Source organism: Plectropomus leopardus, chromosome 15 (genome assembly GCF_008729295.1).
Source record: "Plectropomus leopardus isolate mb chromosome 15, YSFRI_Pleo_2.0, whole genome shotgun sequence".
In the NCBI taxonomy this organism is placed as follows: domain Eukaryota; kingdom Metazoa; phylum Chordata; class Actinopteri; order Perciformes; family Serranidae; genus Plectropomus; species Plectropomus leopardus.
Window position 1 is genome coordinate 30,004,818 of NC_056477.1, and position 24,433 is coordinate 30,029,250.

Below are 24,433 nucleotides of genomic sequence, written 5' to 3' on the forward strand. Positions count from 1 at the left end.
AATTAACAAGGAGGAGAAATCAGGAATACTCAACTTGCTTTGCTTGAGGGCCACTTTTGCAAAGTGACAGGAAGCCAGGGGCCAGTTGCAGCATGTTTCTAGGATTTGGGGAAATTTCTAGGATTTTAGGATGTTTCTAGGATTTTAAGACACTTCTTGAACTTTAGGACATTTCAAGGATTTTAGGACATATTTTTAAAGGATTTTATCATGCTTTTATGGTTGTAGGACATTTTTTAGGATTTTAGTATGCTTTTAGGATTTTAGGACATTCATAGGATTTAAGGACTTTTCTAGGGGAACATTTCGAGGATTTAATGACAATCCTAGAATTTTAGGATGTTTCTGTGATTTTAGAACATTTCTATGATTTTAGGACATTTATACTGTAGAATCTTACATATTGTACTTTAGTGGCAAAGCTGCTGACAATAAATTACTGTGAATTTACAGCAATTAACTGTAAAATATGTACAGTAGGCCTATAATATACTTTTAAAGATACAGTAAGGAAACTGTAAAAAAACTACTTTACTGGCCAAGCGGCTGCCAGTAAATTCATGCTTCTAGGACTTTAGGGTGTTTCAAGGATTTGAGGACATTTCTGTGATTTTAAGACGTTTCTGGGATTTCAGGACATTTTAAGTTTGGGACGTTTCAAGGATTTTCAGACATTTCTAGGATTTTAGGAGGTTGAGGATTTTGGTACCTTTCTAGGATTTTCCAACATTTCTAGGATTTTAGGACATTTCTAGGATTTTAGGACATTAGGGTGTTAGCTAGGACATCTGTCGAGGGTGTGCATCCCCAACACCACCAGCATCAAGACTCATCTGGAAACATGGGCAGCTGTTTTCCTTATAGTTGGCATTAAGGGGAGATAATGCAGGGGAAAGGGTCAAAAAAGACTACTAGATATCACCATGGAACTTCCCCAGTTAATGTTTGGATTATATATATATATATATATATATATATATATATATGTTTTTTTAATTAGGTTGTCTGAATTGTTATGTTTAAATATGCAAATGAGGCATCATCTAAGTATATATGTACTAATTTGCATGAATTTCAAGAACAGAAATCGAAAGTTAAATAAGCCAGCTTCAAATTCTTGTTTCGTTTTGATGACATATTAAGATTCAGTGTTTTTACAGTGGGAAATTTGGCTATTTTCACCACTCAACAAATCAGAATACTGTCAACAGCAATACAAAAATTCATTTTCCACCAAATTTATAGGAATAAAATCTTCTGAAAATTAAGCTTTGAATAATATATAAACAAATCCCTCAGTAAAAGCCTTCAGAATCTATACAGGAATGAAAATGTTAAGTTTACTGTGTGTAAGATTTCTTGTTTAGAGCATGAGAGAAAAGTCATGTATTTGAAAATTCCACACATTGCATACATACTAGGGGCAGCTGTTTTTTTGGAGGTAGTGCAAGTAATGCAGGTCATACAAGTTCAGCCTCTGGCTTCTCCAGTCCACATGTCACAATGTCTTTGGGCAAGATACTGAACCACAAATGTGAGCATGTGTGAATGATTTAAGTAGCAGGTGGCACCTTGTATGGTAGTGCTATTGTGACACATAGTGTAAAAACACTTTGAGCAGTCAGAAGACTTAAAAAATGAGATATACATATGCAAGTCCACTGACATTTTTAGATGAAAAACTAGAACTACCGCCACATGGTTGTTTGCCTCAGCGCACAAGTCAGGTTGCTGTTTACTTCCATATCTGTAAATCCCCCTGGCTTATGAATTCTTGAGTTATGGCCAAAATCATTTTTTGTGAGGTCACAGTGACCCTGACTTCCAACCACTAAATTTTAATTAGTTAATTCTGAAGTCCAAATGGACATTTGTGCCAAATTACTAGTTATTAGCTATTACCAGCACAGGGCCTCAAAACAGCACTATAGGCTAACAGCGTAATATTTCAACTATCACCACAAAAACTCCATTTTTTAAGTACCAGAACAGAAATCTGAAATAAAATAAAACTTAAAGTTGTATTTTGGATGTTTTCTTTCCACTAGTCATGTAAAGTCATGTTAAAATCTCAAAAATGAACATAAAAAAAATATTTTCACCTGCACTGTCTCCCCATAACCCTTTTAAACCTGAGCTAACTGGTTTGATCTTTTTTTCCAAAAATGGTGAGAAGGCAATGGGCAACTTAAAAACACATGGCCTCAAAATTAGCACTAAATTATTAAAAAGTTACAAGGAATCTACCAGAAAAGAAGCAAAAAAAGAAAAGTTCAATAAATAAATAGACAAGAAAATTAGCCCCAAAAAGTACAGAAAATTATAAAAACGTACATTTTTTATTCTGTGACATAGTTTTAGAAACGTAATTACAGCGATATAAAATAAATAAAGTGTTCTTGACATTTTTACTTTTTTAAAAATATAATTTTCGAATAATTCTCCCCCTTTTTCAAAACTAATTTTCAGGTCATATTCTTGTCGCCTTTTACTACTTTCTAGCAATTTGTGGGACCTTTCTTGCCAAGTTGGTTACCTTTTTTCCTCATGCTTTTGAAAGAAATAAAACCACTTTGTTCAGATTAAAAGGTTGAAATAGCTTGTAAAAGTCATCTGAACGTAGTACAAGAAAAGTGATTTGGATTCAGGTTTTAAAGGGTTAAAGCACAATGGAGTCAATGCCAAAGTGTTTGAAATCATGAACTACTCAGACCTGACTGACCTGTTGGTGCAGCAGCCTTTCCAGTTTCCTCTAAATGCCCAAACCAGACACAGAACACAGAAAGTAATGCAGCGCACACGTACACGTACACACACACACACACACACACACACACACACACACACTACCACTTCAAACAATCTGCTTTATTCAGTGACTGCTGAAATTCAGTAGAGTGAAAGCTTTCAGCTTTTTTGGTTGTAAAGGCTTTTTAAAAATGTAAGGCCATGTCCATGCTCTATTTGTCCAATTTTGTCTCTAACTGGTGAGAGGAGAGAATTTGGGTGAATTGAACCTCACTTGACCTGGAGGTATCCTCGCCTGACCGAAATAAGAACCATAAGAAATAGAGCATAATACACCTCATCTGTTTAACACAAGAACACACAACACTGATATTAGTGAAATCAGATCCAACAGCTGTGTGTGTTGAGTTGAACATGTGGACAGACACAACCTGTCCTGTTAAAGCGGCTGATAAGGAGACATTAAAAGTCATTGATCCCTGTGAGGAAATCAGGTTCTCCTCATTCAGATCATAGTGCATGTAGTCATATCCTACAGTACAGTACATGAGTGTAAGCTGCCAACTGATCAGAGGTCAGACTGACAGAGCGCTGTGTCCTCAAACACTGAGTATACTCTGATGTCACAGGAGAGAGCCTCCACAAGAATTCTACATTTCTGAAAAAGCTATTATAATATTAGCTATTAGAGTTTAATTTAATATGAGTGGAGCTTTAAAGGTGTGTAGGATTTAGGGGGATATATTGGCAGAAATGGAATTTATTATAATACAATTGTTTTCTTAAATGCATAAACACCTGAAAATGAGAGTCGTGTTTTTGTTGCTCTAGAATAAGCAGTTTATATCCACACAGGGATCGGGTTCTTGTCTACAGAAACCATGTTGCGCTGCCATGTTTCTATAGTAGCTCAGAATGAACAAGCCAAACACAGGCTCTAAATAGGGAAATTCCAGTTTTCTCATGGGCCACCAGAGCCAGACGTCCCTCTGTGGCAAGTAGCATCTGAAAAACATAATTCTAAGTATTTAAACCAGAACAAAAAAGTTCTTCTTTCATAAACATTGGGAAAAGGGTAATGATCAACTTGTTAAAAAATGTTCCACAAATTCCCAAAAATGTGTAGATTTCAAAAAATGATAAAAAAGGGCAATATAAAAATGTCTTGGGATAAAGAAACTGTTATACAAACTACATAATAATCATAATTACATATTCAAAATTATGTTACAGAATTATTAAAATTTTAAAGCAGTTTTTGAAGGTTATTTCCTTATTTGTTTTTTCCTTTTCTTTTCCTAACTTTCAGGTTAATTTCTTGTACTTTTTACTAATTTCTTGCTAAATTTCACACTTATCTTCTTACGTTGCTCCTTGCCTTCTTCCCTTGCTTATTCTGCGTTTTTACCAGTTAAAAACACTGGGTTTGGTTTTTTTGGAGAGGAGCAGACCTCTGTGGATAATTTGGCTAACGGTGCAAACCTCCTGAACATCTGGGTCTTTAGTTATCAGAAAGAAAAGCTGAGCACACGTGAGGTGCTGGGCTAATCTCCGACACGCTGAACAGCATCGGAGAGACACTGATTTGTAACGTGAAACTGTTTTCCAGTGTTTTTACTGTTGTAAATCACAGGGCCATTTTGTCCACTGAGTCCAATTAAAGATTTCTGTGGAAACCTTCCTCATCAAAAAAACAACAACAACAAAAAAAAAAACAACTTCTGAACAATGAACACTTAAGGAGTTGTAACCAGGAAAAGTTTCAGCTGGTTGCAATCTGCAATCATCACCACTATATGCCACTAAATCCCCCGAAATCTTACACACTGAACCTTTAATAAACTTGAAGTACAACACAATTAGATAACAATGAACTCTGTTCTTATTTGGTCTTTAAATAGTTGGATTCAGTCACAAACTGAATGTGAAATGCCTCTAAATGGTACCTCATGCCTCCACACAGCGCCAGCTAACACATCCCAGCTGCTGCTGCGTGGACTCTATCCTCATTTCTGCTTACACATCTGGAAAGGAAGGAAGTGTGACTGTAAACGCAGGAGATGCACTGTGAAGTGAATATCAGTCAGGTCTGTTTAAAGGCCTGTCAGTTTGTGATTCCATTTGAAAATATAACTCATCATTTAAGGACAGTCATTACAAGTAACAGAGTAGCGACAGTAAGTAGAAAAAGGTATGTTAGAACATTCATGTAATCCTTCATACAAACAAGAGTTTAAGGAACTTTGAGGACTTAATATTCAATTTGATCAGTTCAGTTTAGACAATAAATTGTTTCCTTCACGATTTATCGCTGTGCCATACACATCCAACTGACACACAAGATGCCAGCATCTTTAAAGGGCGGCTCCATTATTTTTGACATGTTTGTATCAGTCTGTAGTGTTCCTGTTGTGTTCCCTATGTATTCAAATCTTTACGCTAAAAGGTTGGAGTATGCATGTTTTATCATAAAAGCCACAGACTGTAGAAGTAATGGATGTAGCTACAATGACGTCAACCACTGGTTTGTGCATCGCCAACGCCATCGTCAGTGAGAATGTTACTTTATGCTTCCCTTGCTTTATAATGCGTGAGTTACATAAACATTCACCCCTGTGCAGTTGTCCTGATGCTGAAATCAGCTATAGAGACTGAAACTGTTTTTGTACCAGGTTGTAAACATGTTTATTTCTGCTGTAAAGTTGAGCATTCTAAAATCGGAGTCTATGGGGATTGACTCTGTTTTTTTGGAGCCACCCCTCAAAAGGCCATTCAAAGAACTGCAGTTTTTTGGCACTCGCGTATTGGCTTCATTTTTCAGCCACTGAGGTTTCTGCTTGGTCTAAACGCTATTTTCCAAAGCCTGTCTAAAAAAATGTGTGTATGAGGTTAAATTAAATGAAGTTGCATGGAACTGACACCATTAGAAAATTCAAATTTTCAGGTAAAGGACCAGTGCCTCAAAACTGTAGATAAGTACAGTACTTGAATAAATGTACTTTGTTCCACTCCATCACTGGATGTTGCTTATTCATAAGTCTGAGTCTGCATGTCTCAGTGTTGTGGCTATTCAGAGGATGACTGATTTGTCATAGAGATGATTAAATCGCCTTCAGTAAGTGAAATTAATTCAAGTAAGTAACCACTATCATTTTCACTTTCTGATGTTTAGAACAAAACAAATTTCATGAATCTGCATCTCTCTATACACGTTGTTTGTTGTTTTTTTCTAGTGGATCTTGACCTCTCCAATATGTTTCCTGTGCAGACGCATCGCGGCGAGTTTAGAGTAACAGCCAGTGAGGTATCTACACTACTAATATCTATTGCTTTGCCTCTGTGCCCTGGTTTTTATGATACAAATGTAGTTTTATATTGAATCTCAATGTGTCGTCACCTGGTTAAATAATGGTTCAACAATAATAGTAATTGTAAAATAGCTCAATCTTCCACCTCAAAGCTAAACCCTTCCAAGCTAACACTTTGCTCACTCTCCAACACTGTCAGCAAACAGTGTGTGTGAGGGCTTTAGTGTCCCCACATCAAAACATGAAAAAAGAACACAGATGGAGCCGCCCTTTAACAAAGAAACATAACTGACAGCCTGGAATCATTGAATGTTGGGAGAAAGCACATTAGTAATACATATCACAGATGTGTCCTGCAGCCTGCTCAGGTTGTCCCCTGGACCCCCACAGGGCACAGCTACTCCTCTCTGCCCTGCTGGACTGGGCCGGGCTGGGTGAAGCTGTCCTTAGCTGACAGGATGGAGGAGAAAAAGTGTTCAGTGTGGCTTTCCAGAGCTCCAGACTGCCTCTCGATCAGCAGCAGGGTGTCTCTTAAGACTGCAGACGCAGAGAGAGAATAAAAAAAGACTGAGTGAGGAAATGATGAGAAGAGGTTTGTGTTGCATGATGTTGCATGTTAGAGACTGACGTGGAGACATGGTCCTGATGCAGCTGAGGAGGAGCCGTCCGGTGTGCAGAACACTGGAGGTCAGGGGCTGATGGATGCTCACTTCTCTCTGAAAACTCTGACAATGAGAACGTCACATTACAGTGTCAGCAGAAGACCACGGACGGGAAGTGAGTCACAACTGAGTTTTCAACTTATTGAGTGGACTTGAGTTTGCTGAGGAATCACTTTTCCACTGCGATGAACATGACACTTGACCTTACACCCAGTAAGAGACGGACGCAGTGCATAGTTTTTTCTGCTCAGCTCAGTCTAAGGCCAACCTCAGAATCACTGTCAGATGTATTGCCAAGTAGGTTTACATGTACAAGGAATTGGAATAAAGGAAAAAACTGCAATTAATAATAATTAAAAAAAAGCCAAAAATACTACAGAAAAAAGCAAAGTACTAGAAAGTTACAATGAAAACATGCCAAAGATAGTTTAACCCTTTGGGTGCAATAAGCAATTTGGTAAGAAGTGTTCCACAAATTACAAGTAGATTAAGAGAATTATTTTATTGTATTTATATTTATAGCTAATTATCATAACTACATATTTAAAATCATGTTACAGAATTGTTATCGTTTTTTAAGGACTTTTTCCAGTTCATTTTCTTTATTTTATTTTTTCACTTATCTTAATTGTATTATTTATTTATTTACAAAATTTCAGGAAATTTTCCTGTGCTTTTCACTAATTTAATGCAAATTTTTGGGTCAGTTCTTTCTGTGGTGCTTCTTCCGATGTTTTTCAGGCTGATTTGCTCAGGCACAAAGGGTTAAAGAAGTACTGTAGCATAAAAATATGTACAATATAGCTGTTTCAGAATATAAAAAGCTGTACAGTCTTGTGCAGATCAACAATGAATCATTAAGCCTCTCGAGGCTTCCCTGCTTCCTATATCCTTGTTAGTGCTTTATCACACTGGTTCCCAGTAAGGCCTTCTTCATTTAAAGGCGTATTAGAAAAGTATAGTAAAAGTATAACAAATGTTGTTCATTCATTCATTGTCCATAACCACTTGTCCTTGTAAGGGTCGCGGGGGGGCTGGAGCCAATCCCCGCTGTCATTGGGCGAGAGGCGGGGTACACCCTGGACAGGTCACCAGACTATTGCAGGGCTGACATATATCGACACACAACCTTTCACACTAACAGTCACATCTACAGGTGATTTAGAGTCACCAATTAACCTGACCTGCATGTCTTCTGAAATGTGTGAGGAAGCCAGAGAGCCCAGAGAGAACCCATGCAGGCTAAGTAGGAACATGCAAACTTGGCACAGAAGGGCCCCCCTGCTTAAGGTCCGAACCTTGCCCGAACCTGGACGAACCGAGGACCCTCTTGCTGTGAGGCGACAGTGTTAACCACCGCACCACTGAGAACAAAATGTTGTATTTTCCTTCATTTTATACACTCTATTTTGGCCTTACTTTTATTAACAGTGTCAGTGGGTTTTATTTTATTTTCAATCTTACGTTATGAACTCTGCATTCAATTTTAATCCTGATTTTATCTTACTGTTACTACTATTTTCAAGCGGATTTTACCCATGTGAAGATGAATTTTGTGTATTCTATTCTGATCTTATTTTGTTTTCACACACAGGTTTTATTATGTCTTTATATCTTCTATGTCTTTCAATGTGAAGCACTTGGTGCATGTAATATTTTTTTCTTGTAAAGCACGTCGGGCTTTATTTCTTGTATGAAAGGTAATTAAGATGCTTGTTCAAAGTAAATTGAAAAAAAAAAAAAAAAAATCATCATACTGAATATTCGCAGGAAATAATGTGCTCAAAATTCATCCAAATCTGGTTTTACACAAACTTCTTGTAGTTACTGCGTTCACTTTTGTTCATGTTCTTTTGTCAAGGGTAGTCAGAAAAGATGCCCCTTAAGGGAAAAGACTGGGAACCAGTGACATCAATGTTGGACATCTTAGCATGCATTTATACATGTGTCACTCAAAGTAATTTAATTTTATTTGAATTTAAAAACTGCACTTCATTTTGTTTCGGGGTCGGTTGTGATTAGCCAACTGTCACAAACACAAACAATCAAAAAATAAATAAAATCAATATTTAGTTTTTTGTAGACATCCAAACGGAAAATATCTGCATGTTTTCTTATCCCCCCCCCCCCTATCTAATAAACCACCGCTGTTACTTTAGCGTCAGTTCGCCTGGCTGCAAAGAGCATGATCTATGTGGAAGCACACAGACCCACAGAGAACGAGTAAAATTGACCGATATGTCAGTGTCAGCTTCAGCTCAGACGACAGTCAGCCTGCAGCCTCTGTTATCAACAGGTGAGCGACCAAGGTTGCTTTTAGCAGAGCCAGAGTCATGTTCACTAACGTGTGTCCACCTCTGCAGACACCATGTGTGGTAGAAACAGCTCAGTCCTCACCTGAAACTCAGCCAGAGACGACCTCACGCTGTCCATGTCCACAATGGGCGTAGCCAGCAGCTCCATCTTCTCTGACACTGTGTACAGCTGCTGGATGAGCTGCTGCAGGTGGGAACAGAACACCTGAAACACAAACACACACACCAGTCACAGCTGCTGTCACTACATGATGCTCACGTCACACTAATACCCTGCAGGATTTACATGCCAGATCAGGCAGTGTTGTTTCATACTGTCATTTTTAGGAATACTGCCATCCTGTGCAGAAGGTGAGATGGTGTCTCTACCTGGATGTGTCTCATCAGGGAGTCACTTTGCTCCTGCTCCTCCTGGCTGCTCCTCTGGCTGCTGGGCAGGGTGATGTCACACAGCTGCTCCACCAAAACCTCCACCTCCCTGAGACCAGATGGATTTAGTCCCACTATCACAGACTCCTCCCAGGCTCCAGAGCTCTGCCTTGCAGCCTCACAGGCTCTGTGATCTGATGCTGATGGACAGGAGATGGACATTTTTCAGTGACAAAGCCATCGCAAACTCAGTTTCATTCACTTCCACTGTGTTGGGGAGGAGGCAGAAATCACAGAGACAAATTTCTCCAAACTTGGACAAACCACAATTACCGCCTCGATGTTGTGAGTCTCCACCAACCAGCCAAGTTACAGTTTACAACCATGTCTGTCAGACTCATATGTAGTCATAACAGTGGACAATACTCAACCACATTGGATGTGGTTAAAAAGGAGCAATACATTCTAAAACGTGGATGCTCCTCACACATCTTCAACCTGATGGACAGATGTTCTACACAATCAGCACAGCTTCAAGAAGAAAATTAAGGGATCAGACAACACAGTGCTGACACACTCATTTCTGCTATCCACCAATAATAAGGTCGATCCCCGGCTCATGCAGTCTGCATGTCAAGTGTCACTGAGAAAGATACTGAACCCCATATCTGTGTGAATGTTTAATGTTCCTGATGAGCAGGTGGCACCCAGCATGGTAGTTCCTGCCAGCAGTGTGTTAATGTGTGTATGAATGGTTCTTAAAGGTTTTGAGTGGTCAGTAAAACCAGAAAAGCTCTCTAACATACCAGTCTGAGCAGCACTCCTCTCCTCTCTGTCCTGCTCATCTTTGCCTTCATCTGAGTCTTGATGACCCTCCAGCTCTCTGTCCTTCGCCTCGTCCTCCTCGTATTCAGCCTCCTGTTTTTCAGGCAGGGTCACGGAGGAGAGGATGGAGGTGGTGCCCAGCTCCAGAGACTCCCAGCTGGCTGTGACAGGCCGGCTCAGCTTGGCCGTCACCTCTCTCACCTGCACACAGAGAGCAAAACTTTGTCTTTAGCTGTGGAAACGCAAACATTACTGAGCACCACTGACCCACTGAGTCTGGCTGTTCCCTCACTGTAGGGTTTTACTTCCCACGATGTGCAATTTATGTGTATTTTTGTTTAAAGAGCTATCCTACCCACCTTCATAAGCTTTATACTTTTAAAAAAATGTTTTGCAGAGTTGCCACATTTAGCAGCATGAATTACTGATCATTCAGCCTCTCTTATTAAGCAGCTCAAGACCCTGTCAATCTTTAAAATAAATATCAGACGTGTTTTTATTTTAAAAATTTTGCACCAGCCAGCTTCTCTTCCCTCACCTTGTAGAGCATTTTTATTCCATTTGAACGCAAATGTACACAATTACAATACTAGACATTCTAAATGTTTACACCTTCCAGTATTCCGTACTGGACTCTGCCAATTGCCTATTATGTGTACTGCTTAGTGCTTATTTGTTAGTATTGTAGGACTCTGTATTTGTTTTTGTTACCCATTTTAAGGTGACATTGTCATACAAACCTATAGGGGATTTCTGTATCTCACCTGTACTGCAGAATCTTTTTCTATTCTGCTGTTTTGTTTTTACTGTGCTGAATAAATAAATAAATAAATGTGTCTACATGATCCAGATTTGCAGCCATTTCAACTGCAGATTTGTTTTAGAGTTGTAATCATCTGTATAGTCATTAGAATCAAAGACGCATGTTTGTAGCCATCCATGTTCCTATATTCTGAGCAGTATATGAATTAAGGAATATCACTTGAGAGGATGTGCTTTAACGTTATTTGAGCAAGACAGTGATGCAGTTGGAACTGAGGAGCTTGAGGAACCCTAACCCTAACCCTGAGCTCCACAAGCCTCACTGAAGTGTTATTTATTTACATATGTTATTTAGCTTTATTGTAATTGCAGTTCATCCAATAATTTTGCATTTTAGACGTTAACATTAGTTTACAGGACATTTCAATATATTGATATATATATTTTGTATCATGATATGGCCTTAAAATATTGCAATACTATTTCAAAGCCAGCCCTACTTGGAAAATAATTAGCACTAATACAAAGTGTGAGTGATTTGGAGTGAATTACGTAGTTACAACGTGCAGTGTAAAGAGAGTCCATGGTATAGACCTGTCTGGAGAGCAGCTGCAGCTCCACCAGCTGCTCTGGAAGAGGCCAGAACTCCTCGTCCACGTCCCCTCCTACACACCTGGACCGTGGGAGGACACTGGTAGAGCGGGTAAAAGCGGTGAAGGTGGAGGAGGACGGTGTATTCTGCTGCTGATAGCAACCGTCAAACATGTAACGACTCATTCCGTCTCTGTTGTTACTGCAGTCCAAGCTGTCCGAGGACGAACCTACAGGGTCTGTCTGGGAGAGCAGGGTACCAGAGGGCTTGCCGTCTGAGGACCTGGTGACCCCCTGCAGGTCAGTTGACCTCTGACCCACACTGAAAGACAAATCAAACCCTGATAGGCTTGTGGAGCTACAAAGGTGGTCCAACTCAATCCCTGAGTCCTGCAGGGTGGGGTCTATTTGGAGGAGAGACTCTCCCCGGAACCTGGAGCTGTCCCCCTCACAGACCGTCTGTCCTGGTCTCAGGGGGTAGGTATAGTCCAGCAGGTCCTGGTACTCCTTGTTTGGGTCCCAGTCTGCGGAGTGCCTGTCTGGAGATGGAGGCAGAGCTTTAGGGATGGCACAGGCCCAGTAGTTTGCCTGACAGGGAGACATTGGATGTCCTTTTGAGTGTCCTCCAGAAGAGTATATTTTGGTCTCTGGCCCACCTACCCTGTCCCTCCCCCCGAGTCTGAGCCTGGAGTGCTCTGAGCGAGGGCTGTAGGTGGGATGGAGGACGGTGGAAGTCAGCTGCGGCCTCAGAGGAGGGTTTGGTCTCTGTACCTCCAGGATGGAGCTCAAGAGGTTCCGCCGAGCTGGTCTGCTGCCAGGAGGAGGTGATCCAAACGTGGGTTCTTCATGGTTCAGCCTAGACCTGAGCTCGGAGACACCCATGGGTGAGTCGAGGTCTTTTCTCGAGGATGATGAAGGTGAGAGGTCACTGTGAGAGAGGCTGAAGCTCTCTGGGGTCAGCTCCTCTCTTGGTCTTGTCAAGAAATTCATGTCAGTGTGTTGCTGATTTTCTTCTCTTCTGCTGACACTAACATTTTTCTCCTGCAGGACAGTAAACTGAGGTTAGCGAACCAGTACCTTCAATTAACCCTTAGGGACCGTCTGGAGCATTTTACGCATTTTTCGTTCTTCATTTTGTGATCATTTTGTCTGCGTTCATGCATATAGCATACATTTTGGCAAGCTTGTGTATTTTTGTTTAATCTTGTAATTTCCAGCTCAGCTCCTACAATAAGTCTAAAATACACAGTGGAAACTAAATTGTTACATTCATACTGTTAAGTACAAAAAAATGTACCACTGAAACCCATTCATGCCATGGTCATCAAAGCATAAGAACATCTGCTACTTTGCATATAGCATATTGAAAATATATATATTTTTAAATCTAAAAACATAGTGGCATAATGACAAAAACATGTAAGGGTTAAAATTCTGAAAATTATTTGATACTTATGATTAAGACTGATTGTATAACTTATTTTTTCTTACTTAATAAACAACAATATTTTATCAGTATACAATGCAGGAATTCCCTGATTTTTATTGTGCTGCGGTAAGGTAATACAGTAACTTTTTTATGAAAATTGCACCTTATTTATATTAAATGTACAAAACAATTACCAAGAATGAATGAATTATTTTAACTGTAATTTAGAAACTCATCAGTGGGTCATGTTGTCAAAAATATCAATCTATAAATACATACTGATGTTGAATAATTGAAACGGTTTCCATACTCATTTTTTACAGTATCAATACACCAGTAACAGCTGAGTTGTCTTACTGTTTATGTTTATTACAACCATTCTGTTCTTTTCTGCATCAAGTCAAAAAAAGTTATAGCCTTTTTATTTACATCTTCTGATTTAAACAATATATATTTTATGCCCTCAATGTCAACATTTCCAATCGTATTAAGAATGTTACTGAATGGATATTTTTCAAGGTGTTGTTTTGAAGTTAGAAAGTCAGGTATCACTATCCAGCACCCTATTGTGGGCCAGATTTGGTCTGCAGGCCTTAAGCTGATTATCACTGCAATGAATGATAATTAGATCTGACCTTTAAAGTAAAGTTACTCTGACACTAGGATTCACACAGGAGACAGCATCTCTTTACATAAAAACACGTCTGTAGTTTGAGATGAACAGAATAAGCAGCAATAAATAAATACTCTTTCCTGTCAGTGGTCCTCACCTTCTCTGTGTGAACCTGCGGATGTGTCTTCTTTAAGATGGATGTGTATTGTTCTCCAGAGAACAGAGGCTTTCTGCTCACATACTGTCTGTCTGTCAGGTACCTGGAGGTAGGGGCCATGGAAACGCTTTTGTGTGTCCCTCCTCTGTCTGTGTCTCTCTCTGTTTTGCCTCGTTCGCTGTCTCTTGTAGTCGGGCTCAGGGATCTCCTGCTGTGTTTAAACTCTGGGAAATGCATCTTCCACCTCTGGCTGTAGCCCCTGGCTTCCATTGGACAAAGGGGATGTATGAAGTTCCTGTCAACTAAAGGAAGACAACAATTTAGTAATTGAGGAAAAAATGTATTTGATTATTTTGTTTCACTCATGCACCTTGAAGGAAGTGCAAGCTTGAGGCAGAGGTTTTTGTCCAGTGTCTTCTCAACAAACATGTTGCTGAGTCGTAGCACACAGGAGCACTGCAATGACACAAAAGTACAACACATGAAGACAACAGATTCACCTGTTCATTCATTTATGGCCACTTGGGGGCAGAAAACATAAAATCTGATATATTATCACCCTAAGCAGAACTCAAGTAAAGCTCTAGCAGAACCAGGGTTCATACATTTTTATCAAGACATTTCCACGACTTTGAGGCAAATTTTCAAAACCATACATTCTCTGAAACAACCACTGATACTCCTTATCACTTCTTTTTCATTGTTATATGTTTGTTCAGAATATATGTTCAAAACTTCAGAACAGAATAAGAACTGACTATTCTAATATCACTAAGGGACTGTGAGTTATGTATGCCAGGGGAGGGGGTGGTGCAAAAAGGGAGAGGCATGTCAAATATTTTTTAAGCACTGGGGAAGGGCTTTAGTTTTTTTTTTTTTTTAATTTGGCTTAAGGGATGGGCATACAACCTTAAATATCTATATTTTTCCTTACAAAGCTGGAAGCATGTTTTCTTTAAAAAAATCTGGCCATTTTTAAAAAAAAATGTTTTGGTGATTTTTAAAGAAAAACTTTTGGTATTTTTTTTCTTTTTTTGAGGTTTTGATGTTTATTTATTTGTATTTATTTATTATTATTACTATTATTTTGCAATTTTTAATGAAAACTTTTTTTCTTTAATTTCTTTTGGTGATTTATGAAGAAAACACACCTTCCTTTTCTTGAAATATCAACAAAATAACACCATTTATCACAGTCAGAAACTTTATTCAGGTTTGTGAAACAGATTTCCATAACTTTTCCAATATGTTTAGGGTATATTTAGCTTTCTGAAACTTTAGACATTGCTATTTGCAACAAATTCCATGACTTTTCCATGTTTTTCATGACTGTAAAAACCCAGAAGAACCGCAGAGTTCTCTTTGAAACACAAATAATATGAAGCTTTAAACAAACAATAAGCTTAAATACTATTGGAACTCTAGAGACACCCAGGATGAGAGGAGATTACAGCATTAAATCAATAACACCATCCTTGTAGACATTAGTTCCACATATGTGAGTGGTGCACACACACTTCCAGTTGCTTAGTGAGTGGGAGGCCTCTACCTGTTGTCGTAGCATCACTGAAGAGCAGACCTCACAAGCTTCCATTTGGGTCCAGGCCGTGTAACGATACGCTCGCTTCTCACCTGACTGATCTCATTAAGACTGCATGCTCAGGCCTGCCTGTGCTCACCGGACCAACCAGGGAGAGAACTGTGTGTCCACAGTAGCAGTGTAGCTGGAGCCGTGGACACATCATGACAAGAACTTAGACATGATGAGTTCACTATTTATGTTGCCAGTTTGCCACCTTGTGATCCACAGGACTCAAAGTCTCTGTTGCCAATGTCCTGGTGGCATGGCATATTATCCTGCTGGTGGGGCCACTTATGGTCTGTAATGGCGTTTGGGTGGGTGGCACATGTCAATATAACCTTTACTTGGACAGGTAATCTTATGCAGACATAAAGTCTCAATGTCAGACCTGATCAAACACAGACAGCCACCTATATTTGGTGGCCACAAGGCTTGGGAAGTATGTAATATTTCATACCTTCATACCTCCCTGAAATGTCACTAGGGTATAGTGTATATGAAGGTTTAAATCCGCCCGCTGTTGGCAAGCTTTTCAGACTGATAGATACACAATAGAAGCCCACACATGCTATGAAAAGTCATATTCTCATACCTTTTTTCCCTACTAAAAAGAGAAATACAACTGTACACCTTTTGAATTCAACTTTCTCTCAGTCACTGAGGACTGATGAGGCTTAATTGCCTTGTTAACGCATCATAAAACATACTTTATTCAAGTTCGACAGAAGCAAAATAAAACTCACCCAAACTACTCTTGCTCGTCTTGGCTACTCTTGCTAGTAATCTAGTTAGTAAGTCTACTGTTTCAACAATCACAAGCTCCGGTTTTGTTAAAATAAATATTTAGTTCACTAAGTTAGCTGTCAAAAACTCTCTCTCTGCCTGCTGGCCACCAGCTGTTTATTGTCTTGTAACTTCTCCCTCCACCACTAGGTGCCACGGTGTCTTTTAGCTCAGCTGCGTGTTCCACCACCGGAGACAGAGCTCTGGTGGTGCATGCTGTGCACTATACAGTGAATTTAACAGCAAGAGGAGTGCCTGTATTTATGACAGTATTGAAAGACAATACTTGGTACTAGTATTGTATTGTATTACTGGTATACTGTAATACTTTGATATTGCCCAAGCCTAGTGACCACAAAGAAGCTTTTTGTGGCCACGGGCCATGGTTAATGTCAAATCCTGAGTTTTGTTGAGTTGAGCCACACCATGCAGCGGAAATGCAGAAAAGACACAGAGCTGTTGGAGAGATCAGGGAGGCAGTGGGAGGCTGTAACACATACTTTGCACCACACAAAGCAATAATCTTAAACCCTAAGGTATTCCGTTTACTGTGACACAAAACAAAGAAAAACAGTACATTTCTCACACATGAAAAACTGGAACTAGAGGATGGTAGGTGTTTCTGCTTTTTTAATAACTTGAATGATTTATCAGTTGCCAAAATTGTTGTGTTTTCTGCAAATCCATTGATCAATTAGCTGATTATTTTAACTCTAGATTTGTTGACAGACTCTAAGACAATTGTTCTGAAACTAGCATCATTACTTTTAGCCCCTTTTACACTGCCTGTTCAGTGTGGGAATATCATGCTTTTATGCTGCCTTGCCATTCTGTTATAGGCATAATCATGGAATAGGAGGATAGAGTTGTCTCACGTTTAAAACTGCTAGGAAGGTACAGTAGAAAAATGGTATAAACAGGACAGCCTGCAGGACAGGATCATGCAGCATGGGAGTGACGTTTTGATGAAGTGTTATGTGTGTGTTCCACTGTGAGAGATTTAAAAAGCAGCTGACAGCAGAAGAAGGTTTCAAAGAGTTAGAGCCCATGTCGTAACACCTTATTTGTCCTATTTTACCGGACATCCTACTTTACCTTACTTCATCCTACATGTCCAACACGGGGTAGTGGATGAAACCATTTCCTTTTTTCCATTCTCTTTCTTTTTTTTTAGAAGATCATTTTCTGACAACTTTTTTACCAATTTCTTGCTAATATTTGGACCATTTCATGTTAAGTCGCTTGTCACTTTATTTCCATGTATATGAAAGAAATTAAGCAAATTTACTCAGGTGTCAAAGGGTTAAAGAGCTTCAGATGTAAATCCTTTTTTGTCCCATTTATGTAATCTCCCACATTAACTGACTTTCCCCTACACTATGTCCAACACAGGGGACAGTGGATGAAACCATCCCCCTCACTTTTTCCATGTTCATATTCTTGTTTTTTTTTCTTTTTTAATTATTATAGTTTAATATGTTTTTTGTCACCTTCTTCCCTTGTTTTTGAAAGAAATTAAAACCAATTTACTCAGGTTTCAAAGGGTTAAAGAGCCCAACTTGTAAAATTTTATTTGTCCCACTTAACCTGACTTCGCCCTACACTATGTACAACACGGGGGACAGTAGATGAAACCATGGCAACAAGCAGTGACACCAAACACAAATGATCTACCCACAGAGGGGAGCCAGTGTAATGTCCACAGAGCTGACCATGTAAGGTCGCCAAAAGATCAGCTGCTTCTAATCAGCTCCTGACAAGGAAGAACTCCATACGATGGCAGCACTGAAGTCACCGAGTCAAAACAGAAGCCACAGAAAGCTACAAGAAGTACAGCATTAAAGCTGCAGCAATACCGTTTTCTATGAGACTCCAATAAGGTGAAAAGTACAACACGTAGGTGTATTTCTGCTCATGAACACATAACTGTTAACTTCGGCTTTTTCACAGTTCAGCATTTTAACCACCAAGCTGCTGCTGCTTCCTTTTGATAAAATCTCCAATTTTAAGTATTTGACGTTTTTTCCATCCGGCGGAAGTCAGACCAACAGACATTTAACAAATATTTTGTATAGGTGTCCCTGCAGCAGCTACAGTCCTGTCTCAGCGTCAGAACAAGACAAACGACAGATGATTCTTACCGAGAATCGGCCCGTTGTTCGGCAGGGAGCGTCCAGTTGTTGGCGCTTTGTTACCGCCGCCTCCTTCCTGCTCCTGCGTGCCGCCTTCACGCGCTGCTCAGACTGTTACTTTCCGCTCGTTTCTAATCAACAGTCTCCTTCCTTATAAGGCTCAATTAGGCTTTACACGGCTTGTATGTAGCGTCTATTCGATATAAATTCTGAAGACGGCAAATTAATAGTTCAGATAAACGCTTTATAATTATTTTTACTTTTACTTTTATCGCTTAGTCGGATGGAACCTTCATAATTACATTATTTTTCACGGCACCTGAAGGTAACATAGTATGGTTAAACTCTGAGCAGGAAAAGCGTGCAGATGTGGCTCATGCTGCCCTCTAGCGGGCACAATAACAGGTGCAGACATCATAATCTCATAGTCAGAACTACAAATATTGCCACAGCTATTAACATTACAATGCTCTCCAAATCCACAAATGTAGACTTACAGACCTTTAAAACCACACCCGTTTTTTTAAATTATATAAATATTTGTTTTGTTTTATAATTCAAATAAAAAGAAATAACATTGTCTTGTACATATGACGATAAAAGTTAAATGAAATTATTAGTTGGAAAACAGATTTAGATTATTGTGGAAACAATTCTTATTTTTTTGAATTTCTATGTTTATTTAATTATCCTTATATATTTTACACCCTATATATTTCCCCCACACATTTTATGGACAAAATTTCAAAAACTTTTCCATGAATTTTTAAATGAACCATTATAAAAAATTCCATGAACAGTCACCATGCATTACATTGCTCCATCTCAAATTGTAGCACAAATTCAAAGTAGTATTGGGTCATCATGACAAAAACCTGGCATTAAAGGTGTTAAAATACTGAAAATTCATGATTATTTGACATTTATGAATAGGACTGATGTTTGTTAAAATAATTAACTCAGTGACAGTATAAAATAATATTAGTGTATATTTTTAAAAGTTTGATTTTTCAGACATGGAGGGAGAGACAAAGCATGGGGAAAACAAACAAACAAATGTGATGGTAAACAAAACGCTGTCATACATATGCAAATATTAGTCATCACATCGCATACATCACAGCTACAGAAAATAAAATTGCAGTTATGATACTTTACATGGAAAATTATCCTCAGAAAATTATTTACTATTTCATTGCATGCATCATAATTTCATGAATTTTCCCAAACTTTCAAGCATTTTACTAATTCCATGAAAATGAGTTTATTCCCTGACTTTTCCAGGTTTTCCATGACTGTGGGACCCCTGTACATGGTCCCATTTGTTCATGTAAAGTTAAAGATAGATTTAATGCACACTCAAAACAAACTGTGAGACAAACAGGAAGTTGTACATAGAGTCTCTTTAATTGATGTCTACATTCAGACTTGTGGACAGAAGAGTTACAGGACCAGCCTCACCTGCAACAAACACCTGCACTGTGCAAAACAGTGCAGCTTCAAACATTTAGTCATTTTTCATGACTTTATAGCATTCCCCCTTTAACAAAATGCACAATATTAACACGTTGAAACCTAAATCGACAAGTTTTCCCGTGCTGTGTTCAGATGCCTTCTACAAGCTATTTGACCCGTTAAAACCTGAAAAAACTGGTTTGATTTATTTCAAAAACAGGAGGGAAAAAGGCAATAACCAACCTGGCAAGAAATGTCCTACAAATTGAAGAAAATTAGTAAAATGTGACAACAAACGTACCTAAAAATTACAACAAAAAAAGGGGGGGGGGGTTAAATATTTAAAAAACATCCAAAAAAGGGGGAAATATCCAGAAAACTATATGTATGATTAGAATTATTTTATATTTAAAATTATGTACAGAACAAAATATAAACACACACATATATTTTAATTGTCAGCAATTTATAGGACTTTTTTTGTCTTTTTCTATACTGTATGATTTTTTAGGTAATATTTTTGTAACTTGTCTTATTAAGTTTCTCATTGCCGTCTCGTTCCTTTTTTGAAATAAATCAAACCACTATGCTCAGGTTTCAAATGTTGTCCATAATATATGCTGACAGATCTCTTTGTTCCCTGTCAGTATAAATAGAGTCACAGTCAGAGTCACACTTTGTGTCTTTGTATGTGTATCACTGGTTTATATAGTGCCACTGGTTATATACAGGTGTGATATATCACATTCATGACTGCTGGACTAGAAGTCGACACAGCGGCCCTTTCTCTCCCAGTCTCCGTAGCGGGTGGGCTCTGGACCCCGAGGACCCCCCTTCTCCTTGGTGACAGGGTTCACATCATCGGGGAACCCTGGAGGACAACAAGGGAAGGGTTCAGTTAGAAAGACACTGCTCTAGGTGTGATGATTTCCTCACACAACTGCTGCACTTTAAAACATACAGTGTCCACAGTGTCCAATTTGTTAAGTCCAACTAACACAATCAGCTTCCCCTCTTCTGTTCACCTTTTGTTGGAGCTTTGAGAGAGATTTCTTAACTCATGGTCCACTTTAGGAGGGAACATACCCGATTTAGAATTAGGCCAGTTGAATCAGATTTGCCACTTCAATACGAACTTTTAATAATTAACTTTTTTAAATGTGAAGTTTTAAAGTTTGAACAAGGCCAGTCCAAACTCAGTGTGCCGCTCTGTCAGAGCTTTTGGTGTACGAGCGCAACGCCAAAAGCCACCTTCCATGTCCAACCAGAAGGAGACTGTAAGATGAGAAACGGTGGCATTGGTTGTATATGCTGCATGCGTCTGTCCGCCATGCGTCTGCATGTAATGCATATGGGCGCCGTCACTTGAGAACGCGGCTGAATGGAACCGGTTGTGTCTCATGAAACGCTGAGGGACAGCGTCAGGTAATAATGCTGCCAGTAACAACGTAACATAAGGAGTGTGAGTACGCTTCTATGGTGGATGGATGGGTGCCATAAACAACTGACTTTTTTCTACAAACAACTGACTTTTGTGCGGAAGTCTGGAGTCTGTGCCTCTTTTTCCTAAATCTAACCATCACACTGTTGTGTAAACACAAGGACATGCTGAGTCATCCCACCGTGTGCATTTGTTGACATTACAGTAATGCATCTTGAAGCGTAAACAGCTGACGCAGAAGACCTGAAACGTCCTGAGTAGCTGTGGAGGGTCTCTGACAGAGCGGCATTGTGTGACGAATTGGGATGAGGACGTCTTGACAAGGCTCAGTGGGACGTTCAGTGTGACAGCGGCATTCATTTAATATAGTTATAAACGCTAACTGCACCAACGACAGGTTGCAGACACTAAATCTCAAACAAAAGCCAGAGACTGTGTCTCTTCTGTTGCATGTTTGATTGCACTTAATGTCATAATTCAGCAGAGGTTTAGTAGATGGTTGTAAATGAGCAGCAGACTACACAGGTAATGTTGCTCCCCTGAGTTTGTTCAGTTCAGTTTGAGAGTGCAGTGTGAGCTGATGACAGACAGTCTGCTGCTGAATTCTCACTTTGCAGAACATCTTTGCTCTTCTCCTCGGGGCTGTCAAACCGACCCTGAGGGGTTTTAGCTTTCTTTAACGGCTCCTTGTCTTTCACCGCCCCGCTGGCTGCCCGGGAACATCCTGAAAGAGACAAACAGAAACCACAGAGATAAGGATTTTTGAATAAAATCTGGAGGGATTCAGATGCAGACACCCATTTGCAGCTTCCAAGAGTTAAGGGAAACATAATTTGCACTGCTATCTTGTCCAGATTTGGCAAGTCTATGTACAAGGTACAAGGTAGATTTATTAGTCATTTCTTTCTAAATATAGTTTAGAAAAAATAATTTAATTAAATTCTGCTGTACTACAAGTGTAGTCGTTATGGAACTGGACCTAGTCCAATATGGTCTACATGTCAAAAAAAGCAATGAAATGTCCAATTTTTGCATATTCACAAATAAAATAATAAAACACTTTTTTTTTGCCAATTAATCTCTCCATGAAAACCATGAGTAGAATTACAGAGGCTACGTTAGCTAACAGCTAACAGCTAACACACACACACACACACTGACCTGTAGTTAAACTGTGGGACTGCAGCAGTCTTCTCGCTGAAGGACAGAAAGTTAACCGCAGACACAGAGACATGTCCTCAGCTCGTCAGAAGACAGACCCACACAGACTGCTGCTCGGACACTTACACAATTCTGTTGTTGTCATTCGTCTGTCGCGCTTCATTTACGCAATTTTCGTCATCATGGAGCGACGGAGAATGGCTCTAAGACAATGTAGTGTTTATTCAGCACCAGCAGGGGGAGACAGAGTTCTGCGCAATAATGTGTCTAAAGTTTCACGTTGACCATCATCACTTCATTAAATATAACTTCACAAACAGAAACTCGTTTTTAGTGATAAAAAATGACCAGTGAGTTATTCATTTCACTGGGCCTATTATTTTCTTAAACAGTAAACAGTAAGGTCCTGATCCCATTTATATATGTATCCCCCCCCAGGATGTCTCGCTTTCTTGCTTTTATTTTTAGAATTTTAAGTTTTGGGGTGTTTGGGGTGTATTTATTTATCTATTTTATTATTATTATTATTATTATTATTATTATTATTATTATTATTATTATTATTATTATCATTATTATTATTATTATTATTATTATTATTATTATTATTATTATTATCGTTGTTATTATCGTTGTTATTATTATTATTATTTTCCATTGGGTATCTTTACCTTTAATACTTTAAGTACACCTTTGTGATTATACTTATTTTACTAAAGTACCATTTTCAATGCAGAACTTTTACTTGTAACAAAGTATTTTCACAGTGTGGTATGGGTACTTTTACTTAAGTTAAGGACTGCATAACTGGAAATGTGTCTTTTTTGAAAGAATGAAAGCATTTGGGGGATATGATTCTTTGTTCAGATGGATATGAAACTAATATTTGTGTAAATAGAGAGCTGAGTCGGGATATGGTTAGCCTAGCTTAGCATAAATACTGGAAACAGGTGGAAACAGCTAGCTTGGCTCTGTCAAACATTTAGCATCACACCCAGGCCTACCAACAGCTCTGAAGCTCTGATAAACATGTCGTCTTTTTAATTATTCTGCACACAGAACAGATAAATAAAAATGTCGTTATCCTGACATACTGTTCAGATGAATCCCACCTGAATTCAAAGCTAACAGGTTGATAAAGCTGTAGATCAGTGGCTGAGGAGGCTGAAGTCGTGATTTTTTTGCTGAATGTATATGATTCTGTAAAAAGAGCATCTGTGATTTTTCAGATGTAACAATTTGGCAGCAAATGTATCCTTTAGTTCATGCTGCTCCTGCAAAGTGTCTGCCTGGAGCCTCAGGGAGCAAATCAAATTAGCTCTGCAATTCTAAATTAAAAGGGAATTATTTTATGGAGCATGCGAGTCATGCTGATTTATTGAAAATTAGAGACTGAGCAGTTTTCTTATGTGGTTTGTTTTGCTTATATGAAATTAATAAGAAATGAGACAAGCACAACGAGTTTACATGAGCTGCAGCTGACTTTAGCTTTTCCATAACACAGTACACACTGTACGTCGTGAAATGTGATATGCAGTCAAAGCTTGGAAATATTATTTTAAAGTAATATCTTAATACGGCTCATTCTGCTATTAAGGCCAATGTAAATAGTGGTGTGTGTGTATTTATAAACTACAACATTTTGACCACAAGATGGTAGTCTGTACCAGGTGACACTTGTCAGGTGATGATAGTCAAGCTTTGAAGGGCATAGGTGGAGGGAACACGCGATAAAAGGAATTGTAAACCGGTAAACACAATGGAATTATTTATTTCATATGAGAGAGGAAAATGATCATTTAAGAGGGTTGTTCATTTTTACAACATGTGAAGTGAACGAACAGAAAATGTACATGTATTTAAGTTTTGGGAGTCTAGTCATGGAATGGACTAAGTGCTGAGTTAAAAAATTTTGTCTTTAAAAAGCAAAATGTAAATGATTATAGTGCAAAATATTTCATGATCTATTATAGTGTGAAATAACAGAGGATGATGGTTTAGAGTGCAATGTTTTATTTTTATAATTTAAATTTTTTTTTTTTGTTTCTTTGGTGTTCCGGTTACTGTGGGTTATATTCAGGTTGATTTAAGGAGGCAAAA

General features: G+C 38.8%; 2 protein-coding genes across 3 annotated transcripts; both read right to left on the reverse strand.

Moving 5' to 3' along the window:
* Positions 1–5,504: 5,504 nt before the first annotated feature.
* cep68 (centrosomal protein 68) lies at positions 5,505–18,347 on the reverse strand. Of its 2 annotated transcripts, XM_042502770.1 has the most exons (9): positions 18,286–18,346; positions 14,150–14,235; positions 13,780–14,081; positions 11,584–12,621; positions 10,209–10,428; positions 9,403–9,602; positions 9,116–9,238; positions 6,685–6,781; positions 5,505–6,593 (listed from the first exon to the last, which is right to left on the reverse strand). In XM_042502770.1, exons 3-9 carry the CDS (start codon positions 14,047–14,049, stop codon positions 6,454–6,456), a joined length of 2,088 nt encoding a protein of 695 aa, XP_042358704.1. In that variant the 5' UTR covers positions 14,050–14,081; positions 14,150–14,235; positions 18,286–18,346; the 3' UTR covers positions 5,505–6,453. The 2 variants fall into 2 exon arrangements, with proteins under 2 accessions (XP_042358704.1, XP_042358706.1); XM_042502772.1 differs by lacking the exon at positions 14,150–14,235 and having other exon boundaries at positions 18,286–18,347.
* A 1,913-nt stretch (positions 18,348–20,260) lies between these two features.
* On the reverse strand, positions 20,261–22,495 carry sdhaf4 (succinate dehydrogenase complex assembly factor 4). Its single transcript, XM_042502141.1, has 3 exons — positions 22,334–22,495; positions 21,783–21,896; positions 20,261–20,602 (listed from the first exon to the last, which is right to left on the reverse strand). Exons 1-3 carry the CDS (start codon positions 22,404–22,406, stop codon positions 20,493–20,495), a joined length of 297 nt encoding a protein of 98 aa, XP_042358075.1. The 5' UTR covers positions 22,407–22,495; the 3' UTR covers positions 20,261–20,492.
* Between the last annotated feature and the right edge of the window lie 1,938 nt (positions 22,496–24,433).

Excerpts from the sequence above, each read along its gene's own strand:
- cep68 (XM_042502772.1), bottom strand. The coding sequence starts at position 14,049 with ATGGAAGCCAGGGGCTACAGCCAGAGGTGGAAGATGCATTTCCCAGAG. Across the intron at positions 10,429-11,583 it reads TGCAGCTGCTCTCCAGACAG|GTGAGAGAGGTGACGGCCAA; the intron begins GTCTATACCATG and ends CTCTGTGTGCAG. Across the intron at positions 9,603-10,208 it reads GAGGAGTGCTGCTCAGACTG|CATCAGATCACAGAGCCTGT; the intron begins GTATGTTAGAGA and ends CCTGTCCATCAG.
- sdhaf4 (XM_042502141.1), bottom strand. The coding sequence starts at position 22,406 with ATGTCTCTGTGTCTGCGGTTAACTTTCTGTCCTTCAGCGAGAAGACTG. Across the intron at positions 21,897-22,333 it reads GTCCCACAGTTTAACTACAG|GATGTTCCCGGGCAGCCAGC; the intron begins GTCAGTGTGTGT and ends TGTCTCTTTCAG. Across the intron at positions 20,603-21,782 it reads GAGCAAAGATGTTCTGCAAA|GGTTCCCCGATGATGTGAAC; the intron begins GTGAGAATTCAG and ends GTTGTCCTCCAG.